Below are 24,802 nucleotides of genomic sequence, written 5' to 3'. Positions count from 1 at the left end.
TTATATTTAATACTTCCTTATGTTTGAATTGCAAGTAATTCATAAACACAAGCTCTCTAAAAAAGAAAAGTCAAACAATATTTTATAGAGTAAAAAGTTATGGTCTCCATTCATATCCACCCCACCTTCCCCACCATTCCCCAAGCCCCCCTGTTTCCTCAAAGGTATTTATAGGTAATAATCTGGTATTTAGTTTTTCTACACATTTGAATATGGATGGATAAATAGATAATATAATTACATACTCTTTATTTACTATTCACCTTATTCGCAACTTTCTTTTCACATTAATTTTGAAGTCTTTTTTTTAAATAGGCGTATCAGTATATAGAGACCTAAATCTTCCCTTGAAATTCCCTTTCCTTTTGCTTCTATGATGTCACTCACTCCTGATTCTCCTACTACTTTGTTTCACAGCTCCTCTGTTCTGTCCCTTTCTTTAATGTTGCTGCTCAGCAGAGCTCTGCTGTGGGGTCTCTTCTCTCCTCACTGGCACCGAGTCCCAAGGCTTCCACCACGTGGAAAGTCACCCTTTCTCCATGCTTTTGCGCTGCTGGGTACGGTGCTCCATGCACCATGTGCGCTTTGTTTAATGGTCACAACAGCTCATGACGTAGGTGGTACTATTCCTATTGAGTGTGAGGTCTTAGATAAAATAACCCCTGAAGGCCACCAATCTAGTAAGTGGCAGAGCTGGAATTCAAATCCAGGTCAGGCCTCTGCACTTAACCACCAAATATAGTGCCTTCAGTACGGGAGAAGCTGACAAATACACAAATATGCATTTTTCTCTATTGACCTATCCATTTTTCATGTCCCCCTGGGTGCTCAGAGTTACATGATACTAAGAAAATCCAAAACCAAACTCATGTTTTTCTCCAAGTGGCTTCTTGTCCCCTTCTTCCTGCTTAGGGAATAGTTTCCCATACACTCAGTCACACAGGCCAGCAGATGTCATCCTGTACCCTCCGTCCTCATTGCTCTTATCCAGTCAGCGGCCACTTGTGGATTCATCCCCTGGACTAGCAGTTAGTCGTCATTCCTCTCTGTGTCGACTGGGTGGGCTGGGCTATTGCTCAGCCCCCACACCTGTTTCTCTTCCAAGTTTGCCTAATCCTTCCTTCCTGGGATGCAATGTTTAGAACAGGAAGTTTTAGTCTTTATATTTTGATTCCTCTTTTTAATCTCTCCTAACAGAGATGCTTAAATTTTCATTCATTGTAAAGGGGACAGCTTAGGAGAGGAGAGCCTGGCCATAGAGAGAGAGGAGATTAGCAGGGGTGAGACAGTGTTAGAACCTCACGTGAATGTGATGCCTAAAAAGCATTGATCATCATCATACCCCTGTGCTGTGCGCGGGACGGAGCTATGAGAGTAGCAGTCTCACACGTTTGTGTTGTTCCACAATGTCAGATTTTATTAGACTTCATTCTACTGACTCGGTTTACCACAGGCATTAACCAAGGCTTCAGCCAGAGGATAGTCTTCAGTAGTTGAGATAGAGTGGTTTCGCACAAGAGGGTCACATAGGTTTGCAAGCGATATGGTTAGGCAAGGTAAACAGAGTCACACGAAGGAAAGATGCGTGAGTCCGGTGTGCAGTGAGCGTCCCTTTGGCGCTGGTGTGCAAAGTGTCGGGCATCAGGCCAGACAGGTGAGACAGTCAGGAGGCGAGGCCTGGGATGAGTGCAGATGCGGCTCACAGATCGTCAGTTGAGCCCTGAGTGAGGAGCCATCAGAGAGCTCTGATTTTATGCTCAAGACTGGGTGTGGTGCACCCATCTGCAGTCCGATAAAGTCGTCATATGGTCACACTCCCCCCTGCGTCTCGAGCTATCTGGTTAGGGCATTTACTGGGTACACCATTCAGAGGATGCTCTGGCTTGACTGCCATAGCTCTCGGAATCATTAGAGTCCACTTTGTGTTCATAATTAATGCTGTAGACACCCTGATATGAGGAATGATGATTCTTAAGAGTTTTCTCAGTAAAATGGAGCATAATCCTGGAGCTAGTAGCAGTTTTTCTTTAGTTACCTGTTATATGACTTTTCAGTTTGGGTTTTTCTATTATATATATATATATATATATATATATATATATAGAGAGAGAGAGAGAGAGAGAGAGAGATCTATATATTCTATATATCTGTATTTATGTCTCTGTCTGTCTGTCTCTCTCTCTCTCTATATATATATGTATATAATTATATATTATATATATATATATATATATATATATATATATATATATATATGGTCTTTAGTAAGCATGTCTTCAATCAAAGCAACTAGGATGAGTTTCTAGCCCGCACAATAATTCTTTGCTCAACTCATATAATTTTTACCCTTCTTTCAAAATAATTAAGGCATATGTTTTTATACAGTGCCTTTTCTCTGGACTCTTTAGGACTTTATTTGAATGTTTCCATTTTTCCTGTATGGAATAGTGGTGATTTGGTTTTGATTATAAACATTACACACACACACACACACACACACACACATACACCCTCACACACACACACATGAGTAGATACCTCAAACTTGCCATCTGTTGGTGCTCAACAGATGTGTTGGCTTTCATCATGTTGATTTATATGGCTTAATTTTATTATTTCCCTTGGCAGTGAGAAACCATTTTTCCCTCCTGGTGAACATTAAACTGAAAAACAAACAGAACAGAAATAATGAACAGATTAGGCAAAACTTAAAAATCTTAAACTTGAGTATTATCTAGCAACTGGAAAATTTAACCAGATAAAACATATATTGAAAATGTAGAATAGAAATACCAATGCTCTGAAAATTCTTACATTGAAATGAAGTCATACTTGCACGTTCAGTTGATTTGACGCAGTCCTAGAATAGACATTTATTTACTAATAGGATACATAAAGAAAGCTTTGTGATATAAAGGTGAGAGAATATACCAGTAAGAGTAGTAATCTAAGAAGACCCAAGGAAATAAATTAAATAACTTCAAAATTATGAGAAATGAAAATTACTATGTGAAGGAAAATAAACCATGCAAAATAAATCATATTAGATGACTTTTTTTTTTTCATTTGATACAACTTTTCATTGGAATGACTGTTTTGTGCCAGGCCCCATGTCAGGTGCTGGAGCAATCTTTAACATTTTGCCTGGATTATTCTGGAGTCTCCGATGGTTTCTCTGACTCGAACCCCCATTTTTAGTTTTCCCATCACAGCAGTTAGCGTGTGCCTGTTAAAAAGGCAGAACTTGCCAGCCTCTCTGATCAAAGCTCGGCATATTATGCAGGGTGAAAACCTGAGACTTTATATTGATCTTACAGAGAGCCTTCATGTTTTAGAATCCTGTTCCCTTTTCTACTATTATCATTATATATTCCCTATTCATAAACTTTTAAACATTTGCCTTCTTTGCTTTAAATCAAACTTCTGTTGATTCTGAAAACTGAAAAACAATAAGAGGCATGTACATCATAGTTATACAAATATATAACTATTAATACAAATCTTTTTTATAACACCAAGTTGCCAGTTTTATTTCCCTGAACCTGTTCCTTGTAGTATTGGATGGATAATGCTACTCAGTTGTTTCACTCAACCACTTCAAATTCACTAAAATTTCTAATGGTGACCATAAACTTTCCCTTTCTTCCTTCTTCCTTCTTTTTTCTCATATGCTCCCCAGGTAAGAAGAGGTAGTCTTTTTCATCTCCGTACCTGAACAATGTTTGCATCCTATTTTCCTCCCTAGAGAATGTAGCCTGATTGCCTAGTTATTATAATTAATGCATATACCATTTTCTGGAAAATAAAAGATAAAAAATAACTTGCTTTGCATTACCAAGTATTGCTTCTTATCATGGAAATTATAAAAAAGCTACAAATAAGAACAAAAATATATTATTATTATTATTATGTAAATATTATCTTTATTAACCAATATTTAGTGTTACGACCCAAAATCATAGTCCAGATGGTTAAGGTTTGAGACTCAATAACGAATGTGTAAATTGTAAACAAAATGAGGAGACTATTGACTGTTACATCAAGAAGACTGTGGGGGGTAAAGGAAAAAATAATTGAAAAAGATGCTCTCTTAGAAATGGATATTTTATCAACTCAAAGAGCCATAAAGTCAGGATAAGAGTTTATCAGAAGTCTAAATCAATTAATGTAAAAAAAGTAGAAAGTCAAAACAATAGTTAGTGAACAAATGAGTATTGAGTTCATAAGAAATTGATATTCAAATTTGAGTAATTATTGTTTGTTTATGAGGAAGAAGGTATAACCAAATGTCTCCTGATATTCAAGTTATACAAATATATAACAAGATAAAAAATATTTGTATAGTTATACAAATATTATGTACCAAAGTATCAAGGTTGGTGTTTGGTTCTATGAAGAATGAAGGGTGTTCATATGCAGTTGAATAATTTGCTCCTTCAAAGAGAATCTCAGATGTGTTAACTTCTAAATCCTTTTAGCTTCCTTGGCTTCATCTGGCTTGTAGTCTTGCATTCCACGTCATGCTATGTCTTTGTTTTCTGTTTTGTTTGGTTGGAAAAAACTCCTCATAATTTTTCTCCTGTAGTATGTGTGGAGGTTAGTAAACTGTTTTTGTTTGGAGCTGGCCCTTGATCAGTTGATTTGTTGCCTGGGGTAGAAATTGAAGTTAAAAATATTTTTCCTTCAATTCTCTGTTGTCATCTAGCATCCCAGGTTACTGATTGAGAAATATGTCAGCTTGATTCTCACTTTCTTTAGGTAATCTGTGGTTGTTCTTTGGAAGCTTTTATGGTTTTCATCATCTTTAGAGCTCTGATATTTTTACCAGGATCTGTCAGGGTATAAAATGTTTTCATTTATCCTATCTGGCATGTAGATTATCTTTTCTATTTGAATTGTGCCATGATCAGTTCAGGAAAAGTTTCTTTCATTTCTTGATTATTTCTTCCTCATCATAGCCTATGGTTTTTGTTGTTCTTTTTTCCCCTTCTGAAAAAAGATAGATATTAGACCTCTTGGATCTATACTCCATGTTGCTCAATTTTTCTTTCATATTTCCAATCTCTTTACATTTTTGTTCACTGTTCTTTTTCTCTCCAATCACATAGCTTAGTTTTTCAGTCATGTCTGGTGCATTGCTTAGCACAGTCATTGACCTGTAAAATTTTAATAATCATTTTGTTGTTGTTGTTGTTGCCAAGAACTCTTCTTGTTATCTGGTGACTTCTTTTCTGTGGATGTCCCTTTTTGCCTTATGGTCTGATGTCCTTCTAGATCTCTCTGAAGACAGTAAGGCTCTGTTGCCTGAATTAGCCTTGTATCCTCTAGTGTCTTTCTGTTTGTGCATTTGGGGCTGTATGTAGTATCTATTTCTGATTAGCAATTTAATCCAAGTGCTTAAAACAATAAACAATTTATTGTCTCCCCGCAGTTTCTATGAATCAGGAATCGAGGGCCAGTTGAGCTGGGTGCCTCTGTGGGAAGATCTCTCCCAAGGCAACAATCAAAGAGTCAGCCAGGTCTGCAGTCTTATCTGAAGGCTTAACTGGGGGAGGATCCACTTCCAAGTTTGTTATGTGGTTGTTGCCTAGATTCACTTCCTTATCAGCTGTTGGACTGAGACCTCTGTCAGTTTCTGACTATATAAACCTCTTCACAGAGCTGCTTACAACATAGCACTGGCTTCGCTCAGAGCAAACCAGCAAGACAGTAGCAAAAGAAGGCAAGCAAGAGGGAAGCTAGAATCTGGGATGAAGAGCCATCCCATCACTTTTTCTATAACTTTTGCCATATTCTATTCTTCAGAAGTGAGTTACATAGGTCCAGCTCACACTCAAGAGGAAGGGATGACATAAGGACAAGAGTACGAACAGAAGGCAGGGATCACTACAGGCTGTCGTAGGGGCTGCTTACGGGGTGTTGCTTTTCTCAAGTGTCTAGTGATCTTTGTTATAAATGAAGGACCTTGTGGGTTATTACAGGTAGCTGGCCTGGGTTGACTCTGTGACTGTGAATGTAAAGTCTGTGTAACATACATAGGTGTCCTTTTCGGAGAGGTGGGCAGATAGCAGGAAGGCAGGCCAGGACACCCCCTTGTATAATTCCAAACCCTTTAGTATGCAGGGGTGGAGCCTGTGACTTGCTACCAGCCACGAGTATATGGCAAACACGATGGGGTAGTCCCTCCCTTGATTCAGTTACATTATATGACAACAGAAAAGAGATTTTGCAGATGTAATTATGGTTCTAAGCCAGTTGATTCTGAATTAATTAAAAGGGAGATTTTTCTAGATGGGTCTCACTTAATCAAATGAAAGCCCTTAAAGAAGGACTGGGGTCTTCCCTGAAGAAGAAGCAAACTGTGTGAGTTCTATAGCTGCGAGGAAATGAAATTTTAACAGTCTGAATAAACTTGGAATTGGGTTCTTCCCCATTCAAGCCTCCAGATGAGAATGCACCTTGGCTGACATTTTGATTGCAGCCTTGTGAGACCCTGAGCTGAGAATCCAGCTAAACTGAGCCTGGACTCCTGACTCATGGAAACTATGAGATAATACATGTGTTTTAAACCACTAACGTGGTGGTCATTTGTTACACAATAGAAAATTAATGCAGTATATTTCCCTCCTAATCCTTCTCAGTACCTTTCCCTTTTTGGTTCTCCCTTGTGTCTACAGTGGATGTCTGGAGTAAACAAGCTCTGTTCTCTCTGAATCCAGCTTCTTTGTTGGGAGCCTTCATTAGAAAGGAGGCCCCTTTCTGCACAGAACAGAGCTTGGGCCGCGATTTGAGGGCATATCACTGTTGCTAGTTGTGCCTTTTCTTTCTTTATTTTGGGTGTTGGGAAGAGGAAGAGCCTAACTTCCAGATGTTCTGAAAGCACTTTAATGAAAGGCCTGATGATCATCCCCTTGCCTACTCCTGTTCTTTATAGTTGTAGATTCTGAGCTTGAAGTTTCTCTGGCCACTCTTGGTGGGAACCCCATGCTTATATGCAGTGTCTGCATATGTGTAGTTTCCTCTCATCTTCCCACCACTCTGATTCTACTGGTTTTTCTCTTCATGGAATTTCATAAAACCTATGGTCTGTTGATACCATATTTTCCTGTTTTATAATGCTGGTACGGTTTCATTCTTCACAAAGAAAACAATTTTCATAGCATTTCAGTGGTACCTTGGAATTGAAGGAGCCTGATGTCGGCGAAGAGTATGTCGGAACTCAGCCAGCCACACATCCTGAACCAGACTTTTTCTTTTTATAAGAGAAAATAAAACACTATTTGCTACCTAACGCTGATCTAATATATTTATATTAAATTTGGCATATTTATTTTTTATTTTAATTAAAGTTTATTGGGGTGACAATTGTTAGTGAAATTACATAGATTTCAGGTGTACAATTCTGTATCACATCATCTATAAATCCCATTGTGTGTTCACCACCCAGAGTCAGTTCTCCTTCCATCACCATATATTTGATCCCCCTTACCCTCATCTCCCACCCCCCACCCTCCTCCCTTACCCTCTGGTAACTACTAAACTATTGTCTGTGTCTATGAGTTTTTGTTTCTTCATTTGTTTGTCTTGTTCTTTTGTTGTTTTCAGTTTTATATCCCACATATCAGTGAAATCATATGGTTCTTGACTTTTTCTGTCTGACTTATTTAGCTTAGTATAATACTCTCAAGATCCATCCATGCTGTCGCAAATGGTCCTATTTCATCTTTTCGTATGGCAGAGTAGTATTCCATTGTGTATATATACCACAACTTCTTTATCCATTCATCTATCGAAGGACATTTTGGTTGTTCCATGTCTTGGCCACCGTAAATAAAACTGCAATGAACGTTGGCACGCATATATCTTTACAGATAAATGTTTTCAGATTTTTTGGGTAGATATTCATTTTTAAATTGGATTGTTTGTCTTTGTGTTGTTGTTGAGCTGAATGAGTTCCTTATAAATTTTGGATACTAGCCCTTTATCGGAGGTGTTGTTTGCAAAAATCTTCTTCCATTTGGTTGGTTGCCTCTTTATTTTGTTGATGATTTCTTTTGCTATGTAGAAGCTTTTTAGTTTGATATAGTCCCATTTATTTATTTCAGCTTTTACTTACCTTGCCTTTGGGGTCAAATTCATAAAATGCTCTTTGAAACCAAGGTCCATAAGTTTAGTAACTATGTTTTCTTCTATGCATTTAATTGATTCAGATCTCATGTTTAGGTCTTTGATCCATTTGGAGTTAATTTTGGTACATGGTTACAGATAGCAATCTAATTTCATTTTTTTTTGCACATGGCTTTCCAATTTTCCCAGCACCATTTATTGAAGAGGCTGTCTTTTCTCCATTGTATGTTTTTGGCTTCTTTTTCAAAAACTATCTGTCCATGTTTATATAGGTTTATTTCTGGGTTCACAATTCTATCCCATTGGTTGGAGTGTCTGTTTTTCTGCCAATACCATGCTGTTTTGATTATTGTTGCTCTGTAGCACAAGCTGAAATCAGGGAGTGAAATACCTCCAGCATTGTTCTTTTTCTTAGGATTGCTTTGGCTGTTCTGGGTCTTTTGTGGTTCCTTACAAATCTGATGATTTTTTTGTTCAATTTCTTTTAAAAATGTTTTACAGTTTTCAGTGTGTAAGTCTTTCACATCCTTGGTTAAGTTTATTCCTAGGTATTTTATTCTTTTTGTTGCAATTGCGAAAGGAATTGTTGTTTTTTTTAATTTCTTTTTCTGAGATTTCATTGTTAGTATATAGGAATGCAATGGACTTTTATACATTGATTTTGTAATGGCAACTTCATTTATTGTTTCTAATAACTTTTTGGAGGAGTCTTTAGGGTTTTCTATATATAGCATCATATCATCTGCAAAAAGTGACAATTCAACTTCTTCATTCCCAGTTCAGATCCTTTTTATTTCTTTCTCTTGCCTGATTGCTCTGGCTAGAACTTCTAATACTATGTGGAAAAGCAGAGGTGATAGGGGACAAATCTGTCGTGTTCTTGAACATAGCGCAAATGGCTTTGATTTTTCACTGTTAATTATGATATTAGCTGAGGGTTTGTCATATATGGTCTTTATTATGTTGAGTTATTTCTTCTATACCCATTTTGTTAAATGTTTTAATCATAAAATGGATGTTGCATCTTGTCAAACACTTTTTCTGCATCTATTGAAATAATCATATGATTTTGTCCTTTATTTTATGTGGTATATTACATTGATGGATTTGCGTATGTTGAACCATCCTTGTGCCCCTGGGATGAACCCCATTTGGTCATGGTGTATAATCTTTGTAATGCATTATTGCATTTGATTTGCTAGAATTTTGTTTAAGATTTTTGCTCTGTATTTGATTTGTATTCATCAGAGATATTGGTATGTAATTTTCTTTTTTTTGCATTATCCTTACCAGGTTTTGGTATCAGGATGATGTTGGCCTCATAAAATAAATTAGGGAGTATTGTCTCTTCTTCAATTTTTTGGAAGAGTTTGAGTAGGATTGGTATTAGATCCCCTTTGAAGGTTTGGTAGAATTCACTAGTGAAGCCATCTGGTCCTGGACTTTTGCTTTTCGGAAGATTTTGGATGACTGATGCAATTTCCTTACTGGTGATCGGTCTATTTAGATTTTCCAATTCTTCGTGATTCAGCCGAGGAAGGCTATATGTTTCTAAAAATATGTCCATTTCTTCTAGGTTATTGAATGTGGTGGCATATAATCCTTCATAGTATTCTTGGATGATCCCTTATATTTCTGTGGCATTGCCCTCCTTCATTTCTGATTTTGTTTATTTGTGTCTTTTCTCTTTTTATCTTAGTGAGTCTAGCCAAGGGTATATTAGTTTTATTAATCTTTTCAAAGCACCAGCTCTTTGTTACATTAATTTTTTCTGTTGTCTTTTTGTTCTGTATTTCATTTAGTTCTGCTCTGATTTTTATTATTTCCTTCCTTCTGCTAACTTTGGGTTTCATTTGTTCTCCTTTTTCTAGTTCTTTAAGGTGTAATGTGAGGTTATTTATCTGGGATTTTTCTTCTTACTTGAGATAGGCCTGTAATTATATAAATTTCCCTCTTAAAATTGCTTTCACTGCATCCCAAAAATTTTGGTAGGATGTATTTTCATTCTCATTTGTTTCTATGTATCCTTTGATCGTTCCTCTTATTTCTTCTTTGACCCAGTCATTCTTTAGAAGTATGTTGTTTAATCTCCACATATTTGTGGTTTTTCCTGCTTTCTTTTTGCGGTTGATATCAATTTCAAAGGCTTGTGATCAAAGACTATGCTTGGTATGATTTCTTAAATTTGCTGAGGCTAGTTTTATGTCCCAACATATGGTCTATCCTTGAGAATGTTCCATGTATACTAGAAAAGAATGTATAGTCTGATGTTCTAGGATGAAATGCTCTATAAAGGTTAATTATGTCCATTTCATCTAATGTGTCATTTAGGGCTGCTATCTCATTATTTATTTTCTGTTTGGATGATCTATCCATAGCTGTCAATGATTTAGGTCCCCTACTATAATTTAGGTCCCCTACTATAATTGTGTTTTGGTCAATTTCTCCCTTTAGTTCTGTTAGTAGTTGCTTAGTATATTTCACTGCTCACTGATTGGGGACATAAATATTGATGACTATTATGTCTTCTTGTTGTACAGGTCCCTTTATCATTATGAAATGTTCATCTTTGTTTTTTGTTACCTTCTTTATCCTGAAGTTTGTCTCATCTGATATCAGTATGGCTGTACCTGCTTTTCTCTGATTACCATTTGCTTGGAGTGTCAGTTTCCACCCTTTCACTTTGCGTCTATATTTGTCCTTGTAGTTGAGATGTGTCTCTTAGAGGCAGCATATGGTTGGGTTTAGTTTTTTGATCCAGTCTGCTACTCTGTGCCTTTTTATTGGTGAGTTCAGTCCCTTTACATTTAGGGTGATTATTGATACATGAGAATTTCCTATCATTCTATCTCTGGTTTTCTGGTAGGATGGTATCTCCATTGTTTCTTAAATTTGTCATATTTCTAATGAAATTTATGAGAAAGAGCAGAATTTTTATTACATGACTATTTTTCTCATGCTCTGTTTTACTTCCTCCTTTAAAAGTTCCCCAAAGTATATTTCTATGAAGACTATGCTTCCCCCTCCCCCCTTTTTACCCACTTATACTTACACAGCCTTTCTTTCTACTCTCTTAGGTAATTTCTTAGAAAAAGTGTCTTAAAGATTTTTCTGACGCTATATTTTTCCCCCTAACAAATAGCACACATGATGTAAGTGCTGAGGATGTTGAGCCAATTGAACTAAAATTGTGATTTTTAGAATTGTCTTAATACAATTTTAGTTTCAAGTAGCACAAGCCTCTTTCAAATTAGTTTAGGTTAAAAGGAGGATTTATTAGATGGAAACTGCAATGTCTCACTGAAGCTAAGGGTAAAAATAATATTCAGATGTCACAAAGTTCTGGAACCAGAATCTAGAAAACTGACAGGAACCCAGGTAGTTATTACTTTTCTGTCTCAGACTTTTTGTCTCTTTTGTCCCTTTTTTTCTGAACATCTGCTATTCTTTTCTCTCTCAGTAGACTCACGTGTTGTTTTTTTTGGCATGGATGTGGTCAAATATGGTTGCCCAACAATGGCAATCTGAGTTTCTAAGTTCATATCATCTCAGTTCAAGCAAATAGGTCAGAGGCACAATCCAATTCCAAGGAGAAAGAATCTAATTGGTTTATCTTGGGCCAGTTATCTCTTTTTAATGTGGTCATGAGGGTAGGCTTTGTGGTGAAACATGGCGGCCAGGGCCTAAGTTCCCAAAAAAGAAATAATTATGGAAGATTGGGCAGATATCTTAAAACATGTCTGCTACAACATTCATATTTATGTCCAGTATGCTATTTCTCATTAGAAAGACAGTTTAGCTTATGGTTAAGAACATGGCCTTAGGGTCAGACAGACCTCGATTTGAATCCCAACCCTGACTTTTACTAGCTGTGTGACTTCTGTGAGGAACAAATTCTTTCTCTGTACAATTGAAATGATAAAACCTATCCATTTGGGTTGCTGGGAGGATGAGATGAGAATACCTATATAGGTGGTACATCCTACACACTCAATGAATAGTTATTAGGAATAGTTAGTTGTTAGGAATAGTTAGTTATTAGGAATAGTTAGTTATTCCTATTATCATATCACTTGGGAAAGATTATGTGAATGAAGGAACATTTTACCATTCTGAATAGCACAAGAAAATCTGGAGATAAAAGTTTAGATGCTACACAATAGCATAATCAATAAAAATCTAAGAGAGTTTGCTGTTACATTTGGTCAAAGAAATGGACACAGGTTAGACTGCTGGAGTTAGGGCCCAACAAATCTACACTTTTTTCCAGAATGAAATTATTGCTTCAGTTGGTTTTGGAAAGAAAGTACAAGGGTTGTCAATGGTTTCACAATCAGAAATAGAACCAAGTAGGGCTGGTGGTTGTTGGTTCAGTTATCATAGTTCTTTCCCGCCAGTGCCTGTTCTGATGGTCACTGCATTTAGTCTGCTTGGTGGCAAGTGTGTTCTTATTGACTAGTGCCTTAACTGGTGAAATATTTTGAATATCATCCATGGAAGCCAAGGATGTACCATCAATTCAAAGACTTCAGTTTCTTTGTTTAAAAGAACATGTACTGTTTTGACTTCAGTTTCTTTGTTAAAATATTTACTATTTTCTTTGTGAAAGTGTAGATTTCCTTTGCACTTTTCTCACTTATGTGATAAAATTATGGGTGGCAGCCATTATTAAATAAACTCTTAGTAAAAAAATATGTAAAAGTATAATGATTCAAATTCTATATAGTTAAAGGTTGCCAAATGTAAGCCAAAAGTTAATTTTTACATAGAGTTAGCCAAACAAGCTATGTTTATGGCTTCTTTAAAAATGTAGTGTGTGCTTTTCTATATGGAGCTGTAGTAAAACAATATCTCAATGACTAACTGTAATTTTCTCTCAAGTTACGCAGACATTTTGATTGAGAGGGAAGTATTAATGCAGAAGTACATTCATCTAGTTCAGATCGTAGAGACAGAAAAAATTGCAGCTAACCAACTACGGCATCAACTTGAAGATCAAGATACAGAAATCGAAAGGCTTAAATCAGAGGTATTTCCCATTTGGTGAATTCTTTCTCGTTGTTTCATGTGTCTTGTCATGTTGTCATGATTACATATCAAGGCAAAATTTTTATCCCAAACTTAGTTCCTCTTCCATCAACACATATATGGTCAGGCTAGGGATCTATATTAGAAAAGAACCTAATATCTATGTTAGGATTAGGTAAATATACTTCAATAAAATATCAGAATTATTGGCTATTTTTGAATTATTTATGCCCCTGATGTTCTTCATTTGATCAGATATTCAAGAATTGTCTATAATATTTAACCGTTTCCAGACTGACTCTTATAGTAATGATAATTGTGAGTCTGTCATAGATTCTGTTGAAGCCCGAATGACAGCTAAGGAAAGGCCTAAAATGAATTTAGAATGACTACTTTTTCTAGATCTAAGGAGTCCAACCATCTCCCCTTTAGAATTTTGAAAAATACATTTGAGTTAAAGTACAAAACATTTGCTAGGGTGCATTTTTCTCTGAAGTTGGAATTCCTGTTTCCCTCTACTTTTCCCCCGCAACCCACCCAGTATGAACTTCTCAGGCCCTGTACCGCCAATCAGTGAGATTGATGCCAAGTGAGAGCAGAAGGAGTCTGCAGCCATGGCGGTGTGCCTGGGTCCTCTCTTTCTCTGAGGTGCCCATGTCCATATACAGAAAGGTATATAAAAGTGTAAATATATATATAATGGTGTGATCAAAAATGCAGTGAATGTTCAAATAAAAAAAATTATTGCAGTAAAAGACACATTGCTATTAATCCTCCTCAAAATACTCCCCCTTGCTTCGAACGCACTTATCCCATCATTCTTGCCACTATCTGAAGGAGTTCTGGAAGTCCTCTTTTATGAGTGTCTTTACTTCATCCTCCATCATGACAACACTCCATGTCACACATCACTTCTGGTACGACAATTTCTGTCCTTATCCACCTTATTCACAGGGTCTGGCACTGTGCACTTCTGGCTCTTCCCCAAAGTCAAAATGACCACGAAAGGTAAACGTGTTGAATTAATTCAGGACATTGAGACATACATGACAGTGCAACTAAAGGCACTCTTGAAAGAAGACTTCCAGAACTGCTTCAGAAAGTGGCAAAAATGATGGGATAAGTGTGATTGAAGTGAGGAGGAATATTTTGAGGGATATTAATGGCAATGTGTCTTTTACTGTAATAATTTTTTTAATGTAGAGTCATTGTATTTTGTGATCACACTAGATAGATAGATAGATAGATAGATAGATAGATAGATAGATAGATAGATAGATAGAAAGATAGATAGATACTTTCCTTGTTATACTGTCATTCCTCATTGGAAGTGATAAATAACTAAAGAATTGAAGAGGAATGTAGAAATTGAGGGTTTTTTCCTCCCTCTTTCTGGCTAGCAGTGGCATTAGAATTTGCTTAGCTTCAAAGAGAAGAATAGGACGAATGAAGAAACTACTACTTGTATCCTTGTTGGCAGAAACAATTCAGCCTCCTCAGCCTTGATAACTTTCTTGTCACTTTCCTGTCATTTGATATTTTCTTTTCATTTCCTCAGAGCTTCTTCTAAGACATACACTGTGCAATGAGGAGTTTTCACCTCCTGCCGCCTGTGCACGTCACCTCCAGTATATAGAGCATGAGTAGAAGCTTGTTCCATCTGGGATCTGCTTGTTTCTCTGGTGATAATAAGTTGCAGGACGTGTTCACCATATCATTAGTGCTGTTAACTTCCCAATTCAACCCTGAAATCTGAGATAGTGAAAACAACAACAGAAAACTTAACAAACCTGCATTTTAAATGACTATATCAGGCACTGTAATTTAAAACAAAATTATTGTGTTCTTTCTTTGCCACAGTAAGCTAGAGCAGATGCTGTCTACTCAGTGAAAGAGGTTGGCATTTACTCCATAAGAGAAACAGCATCAAGTGATGTTCTCCAGTATTTATTTGTGTGTGCTTATATCTGTCTCCACCATGTTCTATTCTAGTCTGAATATAGATTGCAGCTAAAAGCTGTCAGTAGTAGGCATGTCTTGTGTAGTTGCTTGACAGGAGCCATAATTTTCTACTCCTTTTATTTTCCCACTTCCCTGACAGAAAATGACAGATACGTATATTTGGTATTGGGGTTAAAAATGTAAAGACACGCAGAGGGGGCAATTATGTTTTCTTAACTGTGTAAGTGTTTGCTTGTTAGTAAATCTGTATAGGTTCTTATGGTTGTAAGAGCCTACAATTGAATGGTAATCCAGTGAATTTTATTGCTAAGGGCAGTTGAGAGGCCATCTGGTCTTAAGTTGCCCCTCACAGATCACAGAACTGAGCTGGAGATATAAAGAGATCCCATGTTGTTTCAATTTTTTTTTTTTAACTTCCTTTTCCTTTTCTTGGCTCACTGAGACCAACGCAAAGCTCTGAAGTCCCTTTGCAGTTACCATTTTCCCAAGGAGATCTGTGAGCCTGCTGTACTATGTGTACTTGGAAGGCCATCGGTTGATTATTCCTACGAGGGAAACAAGAGCTTTGAGCTGAGTGTCATTGCATTTGGAGACCACAGGGCATTATAGTTAGCTGCCTTTGGGCAAGATGGTTGGCATGTCTCTCAGCTCCTGAGAAGGCCTTGGCCTGGTCATCACTCCCAGTCAGGGCCGAGTTTTGGGCTATCATTTCTTCTAACCCAAATCCCAGTTCTCACTTTCCATAGTCACTTCTTAAAAGCACTTTTGTTAGTAACAAAACAGGCTTGGGGTGAAGAAAGTCTTTCTTTCCCTGCTTTGGCACCAAAGGCAGGCAGAGTGTATAAAAAGTGAATGTTTCCGGAGGGTCTTGTAAGTGACCTTGTAGGGATAACTTCCAATGGGTTATGGCTATAATCCAGTATTTTCTAAATCATGAAATGGACTTATTTTGTGTTATATAGATTATTGCTCTTAATAAAACCAAGGAACGAATGCGGCCTTACCAAAGCAATCAAGAGGATGAGGATCCAGACATCAAGAAGATTAAAAAGGTAGGACGCTGGAAGTTTCTGGCTTTGGGGGAGCATGACAAGCAGTTGTCTGTTCTGTAATAATGCTTTTGCCTCCCTGTCCTGAGCTGAGAACAAGCTTGGTGTTTCTATTCTAATGGCTCTAGACTTGCCAGATAGGGCTACTCCTCTGGAAAATTTTCAGCTTGAGATTTCTTTGCAGTTCTGGGAATCCCCTTTTGGACTCTGCAGGAAGGATGCCAAAACTGCACGTTAAGATAACTGTTCTCCAGTTGGGTAAATTAGGTGCTGCTTTCATATTTTGGAGGAGTATTTTTAAAATTACATTTCAAAAATATTTCTTTTAGCTATAGTTTCTGGTGCTTATTTCACGAAAGTTTTTTTTTTTAAACGTGAGAAGATTGAGTAAATCACTACATCTGCTCAGATTTCTGGTTTAGTATTGTTTCTTTCTTGTTTAACATCGACATAATCAGCAGATCTTTCCATCTTACTGTTATTTATAACTGTACAACTTGTGCAATTAACCAGACACTGGCACTCAGTCTAGTCTACTGTGTTTGCTTTATGTCATCTGGGTTTTGAGTTCCATAATCTTAATTGTCCTGTGTAAAGCATTTACTCAACTTTGTTAACATTATGTGAAAAGCCTCACTATTAAAGAACTTTTCTTGGATACACATCTTCGAATCTTAATTTGTTCTTAATTTTTTAACCCTGTTTTTTTTTTTTTTTTTTTTTTTTGCTAAATAATTATCCCCCTTCAGTTGTAACAAAATTTTAACTAAATATTGCTCAGAATTTGAAATAGAAATGCTTCTTAGGACTAAGTTGCAATGTTTTCAGTTTCCAACAAATAAAAAAGTAAAATAACATTATCGCTTTCTTAGAATTTAAAACTTTAAAAATTGAATTTGGTTTATGTTATTGTGTTACAAGATTAATGCTATTGTCTTTCTTTTAATATTATGCAGTTGCATGTAAACAGAGGTATGAGTCAAATACAATTTGCAGTCCAGTTGTAGAAATTGGTCTGTTAGGAAGTGAGTGAACCAGCTTTTGCTCAGAGGGCAACACCAATCTAAGTAAATAGAAAGGTTTTATTCATCACAAAATTCAATTAAGTTGAATTTTGGAAATACTTCTATTAAACAGAAAGATAATGCTAAATGCTTTTTACATTTTCTACCTTTCTACTTCTTCTTTCTTTTATTTTTCAATTGCAGTTGACATACAATATTATATTAATTTCAGGTGGACAATATAGTGATTAGACATTTATATAACTTATGAAGTGATCATCCTGATAAATCTAGTACCCATCTGACACCATACATAGTAATCACAGTATTATTGACTATATTCCTAATGCTATACTTTACATCCCCATGACTATTTTTTAACAACCAATTTTTCACTTTTAATCCCTTCCCCTTTTACCCATCTCCAACCCCCCTCCCAGCTGGCAACCATCAAAATGTTCTCTGTATCTATGAGGGTGTTTCTGTTTTGTTTGATTGTTTATTTTGTTCTTTAGATTCTACATATAAATGAAATCACATTGCATCTGTCTTTCTCTCTCTGACATACTTCACTCAGCCTGATACCCTTCAGGTCCATCCGTGCCTCCGCAGGATGGCAAGAACCCATTCCCTTCCATGGCTGAGCAATATTCCATGTGCCACCTCCTCTTTATCCATTATCCATCAACGGACAACTAGGCTGCTTCCACATCTTGGCCATTTTAAACAATGCTGCAAAGAACATATGGATACATAAGTCACCTCGAAGTAGTGTTTTGTGTTTCTTTGGATAAATACCGGAAGTGGGATTACTGGGTCCTTCTTTGTCTCTTGTTATATATAGCCTTTGTTTTAAAGTCTGTTTTATCTGATATAAGCATGGCTATCCCAGATTTTTTATTTTTATTTTCATGAAATTTTGTTTTCATTCTTTTACTTTCATTCTATGTATGTCTTTTTATCTAAAGTGAGTCTCCTGTAGGCAACATATGTAAAGATCTTGTTCCTTTTTACCCATTCAGCTACCCTATCTGTTGGTTGGAGCATTTACTCCATTTACACTAAAGTAGTTGTTGATAGATATGCAGTTATTACCAAGTTATTCTTCATATTTTTTATCTTCTTTGTTTTCTTCTTCTTAAAGAAGTCTCCATAACATTTTTTGTAATACTGGTTTGGTAATATGGTTAATGAACTCCTTTAGCTTTTTCTTGTCTGGTAAGTTCTTTATCTGTCCTTCGATTCTAAATGATAGCTTTGCTGTGTAGAGTACTCTTGGTTGTAGGTCCTGGTTTTCATCACTTTGAGTATTTCCTGCCAGTCCATTTTGATCTGCAAAGTTTCTGTTGAGAAATCAACTGAGAGTCTTATGGGAGTTCCCTTGTAGGTAGCTAACTGCTTTTCTCTTGCTGCTTTTAAGAATCTCTCTTTGTCTTTGATCTTGGGCATTTTAATTATGATGTGTCTTGGTGTGGGCCTCTTTGGGTTCATCTTGTTTGGGACTCTGCACTTTCTGGGCTTGTATGTCTATTTCCTTTGCCAGGTTATGGAAGTTTTCTGTCATTAGTTCTTCAAACCATTTTTTCAATTTCTTGCTCTCTTCTCTTTCTGGTACCTCAATGATGCAAATGTTGGTATGCTTGCTGTTTTTCCAGAGGCCTCATAAACAGTCCACATTTTTAAAATTCTTTTTTCTTTTTGCTGTTCTGATTGGGTGTTTTCTTCTACTTTGTCTTCCAAATTGCTGATTTGATCCTCTGCTTCATCTAGTCTGCTGGTGATTCCTTCTAGTGCACTTTTTATTTCAGTTATTGTATTCTTCATTCTTATGGGTTCCTTTTTATGTTTTCTATTTTATTTTTATATTTTCCCTCTCTTTGTTAAAATTCTCATTGAGTTCATCTATTCTTCCCCTAAGTTCATTGAGCAGCTTTATAACCAGTGTTTTTAACTCTACATCTGGTAGTTTGCTTGTCTCCATTTTGTTTAGTTCTTTTTCTGGAGCTTTGTTCTGTGTTGTCCTTTGGGGCATGTTTCTTTGTCTTCTCATTTTGGCTGCATCCCTGTGTTTGTTTCTATGTATTAGGTAGGACTGCTATGTCTCCCCATCTTAGTAGAGTGACCTTATGTAGTAGGTGTCCTGTGGGGACCAGTGGCACAGTTTCCCTGGTCACCTGAGCCAGGTGCTGCAGGTGTGTCCCTGTGTGGGTTGTATGTACCCTCTTGTTGTAGTTGAGCCTTGATTGCTGTTCGCACATCAATAGAAGGGATTAACCTTCAGGCTGATTGGTTATATGGACTTGCTGTGACAACAGTGGAAGAGCTTTTGTGCAGGGGCTGACCCTATGGAGTAGGGTTTGCTTTAGCAGGGCTATGCTGCCTGCCTAGTCTTCCCTTTGGGTGTGTTTTCTGTGGAGGCAGCTGGGTGGTGCTCCAGTTCCAGCCACCAGGCATGCCAGTCCTAGGGTCTTCTTGGGGAGGGACCCTGCTGCAGGCCAAGTTCAGCCACAGCCTGTGACCTGCCCAGGGCTACTTGGCATGAGCCACAAACCAATCCACAGGTGATAGCCACCTGCTGTGGGCTTGGAGGTGCCTGGGAGAGGCCAAGCCATGGACTGAAGCTAGCTCACATTAGAGCCAGGCTTGGAGCTGCTCAGCACGAGGTACAGGGCATGCCGAGGCCAGATGCTGCCTGTTTGGGTTTTGTGAACCTTTGAGAGATTTTGGGAAAGTCCACAGCATGAGCCAAGACAGGCCCTTAGTTTGCAAAAGCCACTGGAAGCTGCATGGGTGGGTTTGCAAGTTGGGTGGGGTGGGGTCTCAGGGAATCCCCAGGCAGGGTGAACAGTGTTAGCCAGGTTGATGGAGACTCAGATATGGTGACTGCCTGCACCTGCACTCCAGGATAGGGGAGGGCTCAACAGAGCAATAATGGATTCTACCAGTACTTATGTCTGGGAGAAAGCTGCCTCTCCAACTCTCACCCTGAAGCGGGACAATTCAGTTCCTCCCCATATGTCCCTGGCATTTTTCAAGCTGCTGCCCCAGTGCTGGAGCTCAGAGCGAGTGAGTGCATCAGTGAGTAAGTCCGTGCATAGGCCCTTTAAGAGGAGTACCTGGAACTGCAGCCTCCCTCTTCATACTCAGCCCCTATATCTGCTGGTTTTCACAGCCACAAGTTGTGGATACTTCTCTTCCCAGCACTGGAACCCTGGGTGGGGAGATTGGTGTGGAGATGGGACACTTCACTCCTCTGGGAGCAAGGGCGGGACCTCCATAGCTGAGATATCCCTCCCGGTTTTTAATGGCCAAACATGTGTTTGGGACCAGCCTGTTCCGCATCTCAGCTGCTCCTACCAGTCTTGAGGTGGCTTCTTCTGCATGTCCTTAGTTGTAGGACTTCTCTTCAGCTAGACTTCAGATACTTCTCAATGATAGTTGTTCTGTAGTTTAGTTGTGATTTTGATGTGGTCATGAGAGGAAGCAAGCACAGCATTTACCTACTCTGCCATTTTGTCTGGAAATCATCTATTTTTCCTATTTTGTAATAGAAGTAATTAACAGAAAACTATTTGTAAACTTGTTAAATGGGTTTTGAAATTACTCTATTGTTCTTTCTGTCTCAAATCAAACTAATGTCTGTGTGAAAAGGAGTGCTTACAATTGAATTAGTTTCTCTATTCTGATCTTGACAAATATCAACTTAATTTTTTTAACTTTAAGAGACCAAAAATTGAGATTGGTTATAATTCATAGAAATTTCCCATTAGATTTTTCCAAATAAAATGTATGTAATTTCTCTGATACAATTCTATTAAAATGTGGTTAATTATTTTGGGGGGGTACATCAACTGTATGAAAATTGATAGTATACTGACAACATTGGTAGGTAAATAATACAATTTTAAAATTGCAAAAGAAAAGTAGCTGTTTAAATACATGATTATTTCACCCACATGGGTGAAGTACTAGTATGGAATAAATAAAAAGTGTAAGAATGTGTTGAATAGATAACAATGATAACTAAAAAGAATTTGGTAGTGATTTATGCTTTCAATGATATATGAATTTGCAACCTGCTTTGTTGCTGAATCTGCCACTTAAATCCTAATAAATTATCATAACTTTTCTAAAACGACAAAGGACTTCAGATTTTTTTGGTCGATTATTTTATAGATGAGGAAATGGAGGACTAGAATTTATGGTCACCCACCAGATTAGTTGCAGAGCCTTTGGGTTAAAGATTATGACATATACCTGTCTGCTTAGCATCCAACATTTTTAAACCATCTTTTTTTTCTGTTATTTGAAAGAAGCTTGCCATTATATATTCTAGGGGTGGGAACATTAGTGCACCAATGAAAGAACAGTGTTTTATATGTCACAGGAGGGGGGTCATTCTTATTGAGAGAGTTAAGAAAGCTAGTTTCAAAGCTCTGTGAGATTCTTTTTCTTTTTTTTTCCTTCCTCCCTTCCTCCCTCCCTCCTTCCCTCTACTTCCCTTTGTCTCTCTCTCCCTCCATCCCTCCCTTTCTTTTCCTTTTTTTTTTTTTTTTGTTGTTGTTCTGTAGGTTCAGAGCTTCATGCGGGGATGGTTGTGTAGAAGGAAATGGAAGACCATTGTGCAGGATTATATTTGTTCTCCTCATGCTGAAAGTATGAGGAAGAGAAATCAAATTGTGTTCACTATGGTCGAGGCTGAGTCCGAGTATGTTCACCAGCTCTACATCCTGGTCAATGGCTTCCTCCGGCCCCTACGAATGGCCGCCAGCTCCAAGAAGCCCCCTATCAGTCATGATGATGTCAGCAGTATTTTTCTTAACAGGTTTGTCTTGGCATAAATCAAAGAGTCATGTGCCACTTGTATTTCTTAAAAAGACTTTTTACTCTATTCTTAAAAGAATAGGTATCATAAATTCACTTTTACGAGTTTATGATATTGGAAATAAGAAAGCTATTATTTATGTTTCATTTTTAGTCCAAATTTCTATATCTTTATCTTGAATCTTGGCACACAGCTCTCTGGTTTTCTTCTCTATTTGACATATGTTTTCTTGTCATTATGTGGTGTGTGTGTGTGTGTGTGTGTGTGTGTGTGTGTGTGTGTTGGGGAAGGTCATCTCCCTTACAAACTGAGGGAATGGAGTGATTAATGGGTCTTTGCCTGTAATTATACAAAAGTACTTTGGGGAGAGCAAAAACTAACAGAAGGCCTGAGCCTCTCTAGTAAATTTATTCACTCAGTAAATATTTATTTATTACTGCTGAGGATTCATCAGTGAACAAAGAAAAAAAAAATCCCTGCCTTCATGGGACTTAAATTTTGCTGTGGGAAGACAGACAATTAATAGTGAATAAGTGAAATATGTAGTATATTATGTGATGATGAGTGCTGTGGAAAAAATAAAGTGAAGGAGATAATAGGGGAAAGAGACTGCTTGGGTGTTTTACTTAACATTTCAGTTAATTTTTTTTTTTGATAATACATTTCCATGTTCAAAGGTCAAAACAACATGAAAACATCAAACAACAGTTAGAAGTCTCACTCTTACCCTGTCTCTGCCCACCACATTTTCCCCACTTTGTATACCATGTTTCCCCGAAAATAAGACCTAGCCAGACCATCTGCTCTAATGCGTCTTTTGGAGCAAAAATTAATATAAGACCCGGTCTTATTTTACTGTAAGACCAGGTATAATATAATAAAATATAATGTAATATAGTACATCTTATATTAATTTTTGCTCCAAAAGACGCATTAGAGCTGATTGTCCGATTAGGTCTTATTTTCAGGGAAATGGTTTGTATATAACCATTTTAGTTAGTTTTTCATGTATCCTTCCAGTGTTTTCTGACACAGGTTCAATCAAATATACATTTTGAATCTTATTTTCTCCCTTACTACACAAAATGCAATGTGCTTTAACATATACTTATTTTTTTCACTTAACAGTGTATACTGGACAGCTTTCCATATTGACATGTAAAGAGCATTCTATTTTTTAAAAAATTGCTGCTTGGTATTATGTTATGTGACTGTGCCATAGTGTTTTTGTTTGTTTTGTTTTTTAATATAGCTAGTCTTTAGAAAGGCCTCAAAGGTAAGTCAACATTTGAACAAAGACTTGAGTTGGTGAGGAAGTAAGCCATGTGGCTATCTGGGGGGAAAGTGGTGCAAACAGAGGGCACTGCCTGTGCAAAGTTCCTAAGACTGGAGCAGGCCTGGCTTGTTTGTTTGAGAAACTGCCAAGGTCAGTGTGGATGAAAGGGGACATTAGAACATTAACAGTAAGACATTGTAAAGATGTTTGCTTTTACTTGAAGTGAGATGGGGAGACACTGGTAGGGTTTTGAGCAGGCTAGTGGCGTGACTTGACTTATTTTTGAAAGGCATACTCTGGCTTCTCTATTGAGAATAGATTGTGGGCAGAGCAGTTTGGAGGCTATGTCAATAAGCCAGGTGAGAGATGATTAGAGCAGGGAGGCCTGTTAGGTGGCTATTGTGATAGTCCAACCGATAGATAATTATTAACGGAGAAAGTGATAAGTGGTTGGATTCTGGATTTATTTTTAACGGAGAGCCAGTAAGATTTTTTTGATGAGTTTGATGTGGATTTTGAGGGAAAGCAAAAAGCAGTTAAGATTCCAAGGTGTTTGCCCTGAATAACTAGAAGTATGGAGGTGCTATTTACTAAATGGGGGGAGATTGAGGCAAGAACAGATTTAAGGGAAAGGTAAAGAGTTTTCATCTTGGACCTGTCGAGCATGAGATTCTGTTAGCCATCCAAATGGGGAAATCAAGTGATCAGGGATTGGATATTAGTCTGGGTAATATAGTTAAGGTAGGGGTCTGGGCTGGAGATATAAATTTGGGAGACCAATAGCATAAAGATAGTATTTAATGCTGTAATCTGAATGAGGTTTCCAAGGGAGTGAATACAGATGCATGAAAGAAGAGGAACAAGGACTGAGCCCTGGAATATTCCAACGTTTAGAGGTTAGCAAGATGAAGAGGGGCAATAATATGATAATAAAGCGGATAAATTAGAGTTGCAGGATGAAAACCAGAATGGGTTGTCCTAGAGACCAAGGCAAGAGGGAATAAACAACTATGTCAAGAGAAGGTCAAATAGAATGATAACTGAGAACTGACTGGATTTAACAACTTGGAGCTTGTTGGTAATTTTGATGAGGAGCCAAAGCCAGATTAGATAGAGGGTACGAAGAAGAGAATGGGGAATTGGAACTGGAGAGAGTGGGTATAGAAAACTCTTTCAAAGGAGGGTTGATATGAAAAGGAGCAGAGAAACAAGGTAGTACCTGGAAATAAATAAAAAAGTATAAAAAAGTGTGTGTGTGTGTGTGTGTGTGTGTGTGTGTGTGTGTGTTTTAAGTTGGGATAAGATCCTCGGAGGAGAGAAGTTCGAAGGCCTGAGAAGACAGGATACTGGAAGGTTTGTGTGCATATTGGAGTCACCAAGAATTATGACAGAAGCAGTGTTGGAGGAAAGACTGACAGTGAGCTGGGAGCTCAGAGCTCAGCGTGTTAGAAGAGTGGCTGGAGGGTCTGCAGATGACTGCAAAAAGGAGGTCATGAGTGGAAGTCTGACGGCATGAGATCAAAGCTAAGCT

The 24,802-nt window shown here is 37.5% G+C and overlaps 1 protein-coding gene across 7 annotated transcripts in view; it reads left to right on the top strand.

Annotated features, from left to right (window-relative positions):
- RASGRF2 (Ras protein specific guanine nucleotide releasing factor 2) overlaps nucleotides 1-24,802 on the top strand; it is a 230,559-nt gene that overhangs the window by 81,528 nt on the left and 124,229 nt on the right. For all 7 annotated transcript variants that reach the window (XM_081052886.1, XM_081052889.1, XM_081052888.1 and 4 more), the window contains exons 3-5: nucleotides 13,009-13,156; nucleotides 16,080-16,169; nucleotides 21,742-21,995. In XM_081052886.1, the coding sequence (XP_080909012.1) occupies nucleotides 13,009-13,156; nucleotides 16,080-16,169; nucleotides 21,742-21,995 (492 nt within the window). The remainder of the gene's footprint in view (nucleotides 1-13,008; nucleotides 13,157-16,079; nucleotides 16,170-21,741; nucleotides 21,996-24,802) is intronic.

The sequence above is a fragment of the Rhinolophus hipposideros genome, assembly GCF_964194185.1.
Source record: "Rhinolophus hipposideros genome assembly, chromosome: 7".
In the NCBI taxonomy this organism is placed as follows: domain Eukaryota; kingdom Metazoa; phylum Chordata; class Mammalia; order Chiroptera; family Rhinolophidae; genus Rhinolophus; species Rhinolophus hipposideros.
Note: the sequence above shows the minus strand (reverse complement) of the source record. Positions and strands in the feature narration are given on the sequence as shown.